Genomic DNA, 12000 nt, shown 5'->3' on the forward strand with positions numbered 1-12000 from the left:
CAAGAAAACCTTGTTGTTACCTATTACATTGTTCAGATAGAACATAAACCTGAACAAAACATACAAAAAAATAATAATAAAGAAGCTAATAGTATGTTGCCCCAAATAGTATCAGCCTTGTGTAATACAGTATATGAATATATGTCTACATTTGTAAATAAAGTTGAACTTGCCTAGACAAGTATAGTGAGATTTAGAAGACAGGAAAATTATCATTGTGAAGTGCAATGGTTAATTTGTAAAAAAAAAAAAAAAATGACAGGCAAACTTAGAGACTTATCTAAAATTCCAAAGACATGCCCTTTGGTCTGATTAGATTGAAGTTTTTGGCCATAATGACCACTGCAACATTTCAATGAAAATCGGGAAAGCTTGTCAACCTGAGGTCACAAGGCAAAGTTCAAAGAATGGAGCTGGAAGCATCATGTTGCTGGGGTGTTTAGCACCAGCAAGAAATGGGGCATTTCACTAAATAGTTGGCATCATGAGTGAAGTACAAAGTTTTAAAATGTGAAGTGACATGTCAAGCTATAAGTCGATGAGTTAAAACGGTGTCTGCAAAATGGTCAATAATCCACCTACAAAATTGTCAGTTATGGTCCTCAAAAAGCCCTGACCTCTGTTGTGGGCAGAGTTGAACAGGTGTGTACAAGCAAGACAGTCTTCAAACATCTCTCAGTTACACCAGTTCTGTCAGGAGGAATGGGCCAAAATCCCAGAAACCATTGTATGAAGCTTATCTAAGTACATTCAAAGTAAACAAGCCATGTAGTTTAAAAGGTCACTCAATCAAATACAAAGAAAATGTATGAAAAGCTCTATATTTAATGAAAGTTAGAGGAAATTTGTATATATTCAGGCATGTAGCACAAAGGAAATATGAACATGTTTTTTTTATATAGAATATGCAAATATCTGATCTAAACTGGAGATTACCAGAATCCATGTGCTTTTGAATTTTGTTTATTTTCAGTTCTGTGACATTTTGGGTTGATTTAGCATACTTTATTTTTGTTTCTTATTTTATTTTGGTCAGTAACTGTCTTTTTTTATACCTGTGTTTCTGGAGCCAATAAAACATATCTATTTTTGCAAATTGCTTTATAGACAGACATGGCTGGCAATTGCACTAGTTATGGATGCAATTTCCTATGACTTGCTGTGTGTTAATTGTTTCTCAGATTTGCTGAGCATATCCAATTGACAAAGAAAGAAAAGACTTCCAATGAACCTGTTTCATTTATACACAGTCATTTAATTCCTTTCGGCAAAACAGAGCAGAGAAAATTGAATTTGAAGCTCCTATAACCTGATTTCAACAGAAAAGAAGCTTGCGTTCAGAATATTTTTGTTGGCAAACATGCCACAGGTCCAGAAATTGAATCTTAAAGCTTGAGCTCAGTAATACATCTGTAAATGAAAAGTTTTGTTGCAAATCTGGCAGATAATACTGTATATTCCCAAATTCTCTATAATTGTTGTTTACTGATCTGTTTTTGCAGACTGGAGCACAAAAAAATTTTTTACCCATAAAATGAAATGGTTCATGTGGCAGTGGTATTCTTCTTTTTATAGTATCAAAAAGAAGGTAAGAGGGATAAACCAGCTAAAAATAAGTTCAAAAATAGAATAAATTACTTGGAGAATCATTCGGGTTCTCAATGCCAGCATTTCAAATTTATACTTAATGTTGCCTGTACCGTTCAGGGCATTTATCTTTTCATATTTCACTGCCTTTCATACGCACCAGATTTCTGCATTCTTAACTTAAGGTAGTAGAAATTCATTCAGATCTGGAAAAGTCACATCTTCAACAAGAATAGTTTTCTCACATTTACTGCACTTAGCAAAAACATGACTATGACTCTGTCTGTTTGCCATTGGCAGTGATTGTGCTACATCACCATCTGATTTGACTCTGGAAATCACGGCCACTCTAAATGACCATCCTTTGGCAACTTGCACTTTCATCACAGAGCTCTGCTCCCCCCACTGAGGGGGCACGGGGTGGGGCTCCTTGTTTTGAAATTAAACTTGTATGAATATGAGATCAAAACTGCCTGTAGCCCACATTCTTTTACATCCCAACTCACAAGAGGTGCGGCTATGTAGATGCTCTGACCTATTCACTCTCAAACACATTAACATCTGCATTTTTGCCTATCTTTTCTGTATCTGACACATCAACATTGGGGACAAAATACTAACATGCTGCCTTACATATTGGACAGGTGCCATAGTGAAAACAGCACGATCATCTGGTCACATTGTCATGCCTGATTGGTATTGATATTCTCTTATGTATGAAAGCAATTCAAACAAACAAACCTGAGGCATTCTATAAATAATATTACTTACGACTAATGTGAGTGTTGTGACTTAGACTTCAGTCAGACTGTCACACATTATTTTTGTAGATTAGTTGTTTTTTTTTTACTTCATTAATACAAAATCTTTCACTATTACCTGCATGGAAAGGGCAACATTTTTAAATAAACAGGCAATAAAGAGGTAGGTATGAAACCTATTTTGGGTTTGATAGAATTTGAGGGGGAGGCAAAGACAAAGAGACAAAGAAAACTATGCAATATCGCAGGAATCCCGACTGAGGTCAGTGTTTCTCTCTTTAATTCACTCAGTTTCGGATAGTTGTCAGTACCTTAAATATTGTAATATAACATTTCTTTAGTCATTCTGAGAAAGACTCACAACATGTACTCAAAAGTCGGTTGTTGGTCGTATTTAATAAGCGAGCTCCTCGTCCATTTGGAATATTACCGAGTCTCGTTCATAACAAAGAAGTACGGAAAGTGGAGCGGCCCCTTTAACGCCGTTTTGGAATAATTAATGACGTCGCTCTGTAAACACGACTGACGCTCAGCTGCGTGGATGAAGCATCCTCAGAGCATCCAACAGCCTAAGACCGTGCAGGCTGCCTTTGTTTATTTCACGACGGGACTGCCGTCCCTGTTTCTGCTGCTGCGACTGGATAAAATAACTGACCCTCACCTCGACTCTCATATGCAGTCTCCAACACCAACACGGCGGTGGTGTGCTTGTTCTACTAACTGCCATGGCTAGAAACACGGACACCCCTTCTCCTTATCCTTATCATGGTGAGTTGGTTCGTCTTTGTTGTAAACGCTGTGGGGGGGTTTTTTGTACTGTGGAACGCTGTAACAGCGGGACGTAACGAGGTCTCTTTTTTTTTTTACGCCTGAACTGCAATTGAATGTTACCTGTGCTTTTACGTGTTGTTAGCTTGTGTTATCAAATGCTAATTAAGAGATTGTAACGGTTGACATCTACTACGCAACGGCAGAATAACGTTTAAAACGCGGATAGTTTCATTGAAGTAGACGAGTGGCGTCTCCTCTCTGTTGTCTGTTTAAATTAAGCATTAAAACAACCGCGTCGTTTTTCGCTCCAGTTTTGCACATTTATCCCTTGGTTTTGGGGTAAATTGTCTAGCAAAATATTACTTTGTGAAATCACTGCTTACATTACTTTGGGGAAATCAGTTGGTTGTGAACGTCTGTAATTGTGAGACTCATTGATTAATCGATTGCAAATAAGCCGAAACAACATTGACTTTCAAATGCACTAGTTAACTCTGGTGCAGCGACCACACCGCTTTGCTTTCCTGCATTAAACCAGGGCTATTATTTACCTGATTGTCACAGTAGCTTGCCAAGGTTAAATATTTTCATCCAATTCAATTGTGTTGGTTATGTAAAGTTGGTTCACAACAAATATAATCTCAAAGCACAACCGATTCGATTAATATTAATTTATAGAGAAATATATTGCAGTCTTATAAATACATTGAAATTCAATTATCTACTGTCCGATTTGATTATAGAGCTAATATATAAACAGTCCAGTTCCGTGGAAAATGTAACTTTCGGTATTTGTCAGTAACAGTTTCATCCAGGTAGTGAGTTTGCAGCAATTTCACATTCCCAACACTGGTGACAGTGGAAAGGAATAACTCTTTTAGTAGGAACAAAATTTCAGTATGACTGGGGATAGATTAGAGCTACAATAAATAATATATATTAATAAAATAAACAGGGATGTGCTTGTCCTGGGGTACTTTCTGTGGGAAAAATGTTTTCTCTGTTAAGGGATAAATTGATTTTAACATTGAAGTATTGAGCCTTAGCACTATCTATGCGATGATGACAAAGAGTGCACATAATTCAAGCCCACAATGGCAGCCTCAGTTCTGGGCCACCAACGAGTTTTTATTTAATTAATCTATTGATAAATATTTTAATTTCATAATTTTTTCAAAGCTTTTTTGTATGCTTTTTTCCATAAAAGCATACAATTTTTAGTTTGTTTTACACCTCAGTAACATAAAATATTAACCGATTGTACTTTACTGGATCATTTATATGAATGAAGAGTGACCACTACGATTATGTATTCAGGGATAAAATGAAAGGCTTTTGAAGGTGTTTTGTGTTCACCACAAAACAGAATATGTTTAAAAATGATCTTTGTCCCATCCTGAAGTGTTTTGTCAAAGCGTTTTCTGCTTAAGCTATTTGTAGTCACATCTGGGATGTGTCCTCATGGTTCAGGCCCTAAATTGCCTTAAATTCAAGATTTTAATTGTTTCATGATCCTTGCGGGGTCTTGTGCTTCCTATGGAAACATATTGCATAAAGAAACATGTTGTTTTAGGCTGAGTATAAATACTTCCACTTCACCTGTTTACTTTCATGGAGTTCACCCACATTTACTAGTTGCAAAAGTTGTGATGAAAAGGATACCATGTTTTTCAGTGGTCACACTTCCATCCAGCTTATTCCCATTAGAAAGTTCAATAGAACAATCCATTCTTGGACTACTGATTTTTAGATGGTTCAATACGTTACATCATCAATCATATATGGAATTGCGTAATGGAAGTTTTGAAGGGCTGACTCAAAAGATCCCTTTTAAGTCAGAGGTGTGCATTTTAAAATCACTTATCTAGTTGAAAATATTGAACTATTGACAGACAGATTGTTATATTTTTTTTTACATTTGATTCAAAATAAAATGTAGACCTTTTAGATCTAAATTTAATCTCCAAATGATGATACTAGGCCTTTATCTTTTCATCTCGTAGATCTTGCAATGCTAAAAATATATTGTTTTTCTAAGGATGAGGAGTGTTGAGGTGGTGTTTCTCTGTTTCTCAGCACCTCGATACCATTGTACCCATTTACCTCCTGCATAATGTTTTTATATAATCTCACTCTTGTTTTCACATCAGACCAGTAATATTAGCAGCCACGTGTCCTATTTGGATTATTTTCATTTCTTTCTTGTCTTAGCACTGCTATCTGCATTGATGGACAAAAGGGTGCATTTTTTTTAACACATTCAAAAACTGAGGATTTATAATCTCTGTAAGTCTGCATTTGCGACTCTTGGCTCACAATGATAGATTTAGATATATTTAGGCTATATGCAGATTTTCTCTCCATTAACCCACCTTCATAATTACCCAAGCAATGCAATCTTTTATCTTTAGGCAGTAGTATCTTTCTAATGAAACCAAGCTAGAATAATGATTTTTTTTCCCAATAGCTGGTTTTCATTAAGTCCCCCTAGTTATGCTTAGACGTGTCTCACATGCAGCAATAGACAATATAATATCAGCACAGTGATTTAGAGCAGTAATTGCTAAATGATTATTGTCTTTCACGTTGTTTTGGTTCATAATGTAATGCTTCTTAGATTTTTGCTGGAATTTTATAAAGTTTTATTGTCTGTGATGACTGTTTGGGTGTGAAAAGTTTGATAAACATGTCTTATCATGCTAGACATGTTTAAAGCACAGAGTATAGTGATCAGAATCAAACACAGAAGCTCATGCAGAATGAAAAACCTGTGATTTAGAACCTGAATTTATTTGGTTACTTCACTTAAGGAACGGAGACTAAGTTCATTCTGCTGAATGTACACATCTTTATCAGTAACTGATTTTTTTTTCAATCTATAATGCAACATATACAGTATTTGTACATTATTCAATGTACAAGTTATTCATAGCAGTGGAAATCAACATGCTTCCCTGCTTAATTCTCAAAGAAACCAGAATGAGTATGGGATCTTGCAGGAACAAGTATATGATCCGGAAAAGTTTAGGCTATCACAAAAACTGCAAATTTAACAGAGGCATTGTCAAATCGGCCTCTGACGGATCCCCAGATGGAGATAGCTTCTGTGTCTTCCTGGCACCCACCCCCCAAATCCTGACACAGTTCTCCCTTTAGAGCTCATGACTCCAGCAATCTGCCAGTCAAGACTGCAGCCTGTCAGCTGCAGCTGATCCTCTCTGTTCTCTGCAGACATGCAGCTCACCATGGGGAATGTCAGACTCTGTCTCTCGTCTTTCACAAGTTCAGCCTCATTCTCTATAATCTACAATGGATTTGACATTGGAGAACATTATGTAAACTGTAGGTACAGTAAGTCATTACTCCATGGGTCCTTTAAAGTATGTCTATAATATACATTCTTTTTATTTTATAGTGTACATGCTTTACTCTGTCATACAGGCCGAAGTGCTGCTTACTAGAAATTTTGGGAGAGACTTTAGCTAGACATTATTATATTTACAGAGCAGTGAAAATATATTTCCCCTAATTTATTCATTTTCTTTCGGTTTTTGCTATTTTGTCACTATTCAATGTTTAGACCATCAAACACATTTTACCATCAAAGGTCATCGGAGTAAATATAAAATACAGTTTGTAGAAGCTCTCCAACCCAACCTACTCCTATGTGAAAAAGTTATTACCCCATAAACCTAATAAATGACTGTACCACCTATGGCTGCAACCACTGCCATTTAGCATTACAGTAACTGGCAGTAAATCTTTTACATTGTTGTGGGTGGATTTTGGCCTACTATTCTTTGTGAAATTGTTTTAATTCTGTCACACTGAATAGTTTTGGGGCATGAAGGGCATATTATGCTATTGGATCTCAATTTGATTTAAATCTGTTTTATTTTATTTTATTTTTTTAATTCTATTCAGAGATGGTCTTGCTTGAGATCATTCCCCTGCTGCATAGCTCAAGTGAACTTGTGTTCCAAGTACCTTTTACATGACTATTTTTTGCTCGACAGGTGAAATCATGGCTCCATCAATAAGTGGCCTTGGTCCTGATGCAGCACAAGAGTCCCCAAACATAAGAATGGTTGGCTTTGTAACACTTTTCACAATGATAGATGTTAATGACTTGGTTTCTCATCACGTCTTTAGATCAAATAATATCCTGCTTTGTTGAGCCTATTTCCTATTGTCTATTTATGAATAAATAATAAATGGATAATAAATAATATGACATACTTTCAGTTTATTTTTATTAGACCTTTACTTATGCAAGTTAAAATAGTGTTATAATTACTTTTGTTGCTTTTATGATAATGATGTCTACACACACCTGAACAAATACACAAATACATTGTTTAAACGTTATATCATGTTGCAATGTAATTCCCTCATCAAAAACACATACCTGGAGAGTTGTGTCGGAAAGAGAAGGAACTTTTTAAAGAGACACAGGCTAATATCAATGGATTGAATGGCGCAAAGTCAGAGTTCTTTTATGTTAAGTCTGATATATAAATTTTTATAACAACTGAAGGTGACATATCTTCTTGACTATACTATAAAACGGCACTATGCGCCTTGATTGTATATAATACTGCTTATAGATTGTCATCTTTAGTTTTAAAACAGTTTTGTTTTAGGACTGGACACTTTGTCTGTAGCCTTTTATCACCCAGCAGCATGTCAGGGAGGAGCATGGCAGTGTTACTCAAAACTTCATAAAACCAGAGTAAATTCTGGTCACTCTGGCACTTTACTGGAATCTCCTTAAAATAATTTAAATTGTAGAAATAGCAAGAGCAAAGGTTTTTGCTGTCTCAAAAACCATTAAATAATACTTGGATACTTGTAACTGGCTTAGAAGGGGATATGGAACAGAAGTTGTCTAGGTCAACTGCTTTAAGATTTAAGAAAGTACTAGGGATAAGATTTTACTGGTGAAATAAAGGTTATAGGTTGAAAATAATACGGTATGGTAATTTGATTTTAATGAATTTATTTCCCCTGCTTTCTTGAGATGAAAATTAGAATGTTCACTACAAAGAGTTAACTTTGTAATTGTGGTAAATGTGGGTTATTGCTGCGGAATGATTAGAAAAACTAAAAATAATAATTAGGAGGGTGTCTTAGGGAAGAAAACCAAAAATATAAACAGTGTATCACAACTAAAGAAAGTAGCTGCTGGCCTGTTATTCATATTCAACCGTCATCCACTCCACATCCAGATTTAAATGTACCCCTGAGGGCAGTGTATTATATAATGTTTCTAACTTTGTAGCAAGGGATCTGTGTGCATATATTGTGCTCGTGGAAATCCTCAGCCAGTCAGAAAAGTAGGAAAGTAGCTCATAATCATTCTGTAGCAGTTTTGTAAATGACAATGGAGATATGAGATCCATTCACCATAGAAGTGTTGAGTTGGGCACCCTGTTAATTAACAAATTTCCCGCATGGGTAGCTTCCCTAAACACTGCATTTTTATAGTCTTGACAGGGCCCTGAGAGCAATGGTTTGGTATCACTGCATTCTTAGTCTGTTACTATGAGTTGCAGTTTTAAAACTTGGTGGCTTGATGGCCTAGTTTACAGGCAGAAATAAGTATTGTTGTTCCCACCCTTTAATGCTACCGTCTCCTGCAAAAATCTTTTTCAGATAAACATTGCCGTGACAGTGATGAGCTAGTTTAGATGGTAATATGACAGTAATATCATGTAGTTGTGGATTGGCTGCGTCACCTGCTGGCACACACCAAACCCACGACAGGTAAACGGCATTCTCTCCTAAATATCATCATCATTCCTGCATTTCAATGTAACACATAAGGATATGAGCAGTTTGGTATTTTCCCCTTTATTTCGGGCATATTTCAAGGTATTTATCATTGCTGGTTTTAGTCTTAATAAATCCTGATTTGAGCCTGATATGAGCCTGTCATTGATCTACTACAGAAGTAGTGGGCCTCACTTTACAAAAACTCAGCGCTATCACTTGCATGCCTGGAGGCTCCCACTGAAGTAACCAAGGTCACAAAGCCCCAGCCACAAAACTACTCTTTCTCAGCTCGGAGCAGAAGGCCTTGCTGTCAGCATTTGACACTGACGGTAATTCCACACTAGGGAGCTGAATCCCAGCCAAGATCCAACAGTCTTCTTATGTGAAGGAATGTCAGTTAACTCTGTATCATTACCACTCTCAGAAAACACGCACAGTAAAAAGTCATCATGCACCAACAGGAGTTAACTGAGGGAGTTACTAAGTCATGTGTGCCAAGAACACGTTCATCCACTTTACTGGATCCCAAAGGACCTAGCTAGGTAAAACTACACTGAGATTTGGATGTTGTTGTCTTGTCCTAAAACATATACAAGCACTTTATTGATTGTTCTGTCCTCCAGAGGGGGAAAATGCATCAAAAGACAGAAGGACAGAAAGATGTCTAGACATTAACAAGCAATAGACAGAGGAGAAAGAAAAGAAGGTCTTGTTGCTGGATTGTTTGATCTTGATTTTTCCTGTTTGTTTTCAATCTTATGTTGCAGCCATCTGGAGAATTTTCTTATACTTTAATCAAATATGAATGAACATGACATTTATAGAATTCAGACTTATGTCCAATTGGGGAGAGAGAGGCTTTTGTGGTTTGAATGTACTGTTGTTGTAGGATTTTTCGATAATCTAGATGTAGATTATTTATTTATTTTTTCATCTATTTATTTTGTTGTAAGAGTTACTATTTTTATTTGTCTGTGGCCATGGAGGTACCTAATTGAATCTGAAGCCTGACACTCCAATATTAATCACATTTAATAGTATGTAATTGTGTACATTTAGAAAAGGGAAACTTTACTGTTACTTTAATGTTTTTCTGACACCATTATAATATATTACTGGCACTTCCTTCAGGGTGTCTTTTCCCATTCCCATAACAAAATAGATATGGTAACTTGGGGGATAAATAAGGAACAAAATAACAAGCAGCCAAAGACACTTAGCCAAGATTTCAATGTATGGTGTTCTGTGTCTCTCACAGGTCAACCAATCATGCTGAGCTAATGGATAAAAATGGGTTTGTCTGCTTTTTTACAACATATATTTTCATTAGAAAAAAAGAATGAACCCATGAAGTTAAATTTTTGCCTTCATTTTTGTTTCATTGAAGAATTGCCTGTCCCATTTGCCAGTGAGATGAGAGATTCTTTCCAACTAACTTGATTTGTACTGTCTTCCAAACAGACCTTGATAGTTAGGGATAAAACATCTGGTAATATAAAGTTATTTTTTTTTCCATTTCATAGTTTATTTATACTTAATTTACAATGTTTTTGCTATTACCTCCAAATACATCAAGTTCAAAAATACAAAAACAACAGCAAAGTAGTGTATGTAAAATTATCAAATTTTTTCCTTTCAGCTAGACAGCTAATATTACATATTAGGAACAACTGTTGTATGAAAGTATAGTGAAAATAAAGTCATTTCCTTTTATTCTCATAGTACACAGTTTGTTTTCAAAGTTTCAGAAATTGGTATTTTATTTATATATTTTAGAGCAACACTATAGAGTGCCTTGCCTGACCAATCAATATATTTTTAAAGGATTTTAGATAGGAGAGACTATTCAGAGTCAAAGAAGGCACCAAATAACCGAACTGTCAATACGTATTTTATATCACTGTGGAGGAGTTGTAGCTCACTTTTCTTTACAAAATTGTTTTAATTTAGCCATACTGGAATGTTTTTGAGCATGAACATTTAAGGCCACACATCTCAATCAGATCCAAATAAAGACTTTGACTTTACGCCTTCAAAACCTTCATTTTGTCTTTTAAGAATTTCAAAAAGGGACTGGTCAGCAGTAGATGCCATTTATGCCTCTCTTTGTTTCACTGGGCTTCTTTTTAACCTTTTCCAAGCTGAAAGACGTCACAAATCCTGTTTGTTCTTCAATTTCTTTAGATCATGCCATTGTATGATGGGTTTTGATATCCACTAGCCTACTTTACACTGACATGTTTTATTATAGTAATTTCTTATCCTGCAGGTCTGGTAGTCATCAAGTCTGTGTGTAGCTACTGGAACGCATCAAAAAATGTGGCTAATATTAGTTGCATCATGATTTAGAAATTGGCGTAATTATATTTTCACATAAGCCCAGGTTGGTCTGGATAGCTGTTTTTCCATAATAAATAAAAAAGTGTGAAAAAAGGCAAAGACAGGAAGGAGGTGGATGGGGGATACTTTCTCTCATCCCTGTAGTTCTGAAATATGTTCAGCTCAACGATACTTCACATTCTCTTTATTGTGGAAATGTATCTAAACATAGTGAGTAGAAACAACAAAAAACAGTCCCTTTCAAATGACCCTTTTGACCCAGGCCTTGCAGGGCACCTGCGCTATTTGAGCTGTTTGCCTGACTACAGTATGAAAGAGGCCTGTGTTGGACAGTGGACCTCTAGGGGACACTGATGCCCGTGTCTGTGGGTGTTGTGTGTGTGTATATATATATATATATATATATATAATGGATATGCGAACATAAAAACAAGCTGGGAAAGGCTGGGAAGTGTGATTGTGGAAGCAGAACAAAGAAAGTGCAGAGCTTGTCAATGGATGGGGCGCATTATGTTCATCTGTCTGAATGCCACAAACAAAATAAAAATTTTAAACATGGTCTGTCTTTCTGTCTTCTTTGAGAGAAGATGACTTGCAGTAGTAACCTTTGGATGTTTTAAAGATAATGAGGATGTTACACAATATAATTACTTTTCCTTTCTACAAAGTATTTTTCAATGAAGACAATACTAGGGAATTCTTAGCTAAAAAATAGTCTTGTGCTGATTATTCACTGTACACAGCTTTCTTATATGAAACCTTTTGT

General features: G+C 35.9%; 1 protein-coding gene across 2 annotated transcripts in view; it reads left to right on the forward strand.

Annotated features, from left to right (window-relative positions):
* Nucleotides 1-2862: 2862 nt before the first annotated feature.
* The window catches only part of slc44a5b (solute carrier family 44 member 5b), a 30842-nt gene continuing 21704 nt past the window's right edge, over nt 2863-12000 (forward strand). Inside the window, exon 1 of one of the 2 annotated variants that reach the window (XM_032572639.1) lies at nt 2863-3116. In XM_032572639.1, coding sequence (XP_032428530.1) covers nt 3074-3116 — 43 coding nt within the window. In that variant the 5' untranslated portion in view covers nt 2863-3073. The remainder of the gene's footprint in view (nt 3117-12000) is intronic. The other variant, XM_032572640.1, reaches the window with a different exon arrangement.

This window comes from Xiphophorus hellerii, chromosome 9, assembly GCF_003331165.1.
Source record: "Xiphophorus hellerii strain 12219 chromosome 9, Xiphophorus_hellerii-4.1, whole genome shotgun sequence".
Classification (NCBI taxonomy): domain Eukaryota; kingdom Metazoa; phylum Chordata; class Actinopteri; order Cyprinodontiformes; family Poeciliidae; genus Xiphophorus; species Xiphophorus hellerii.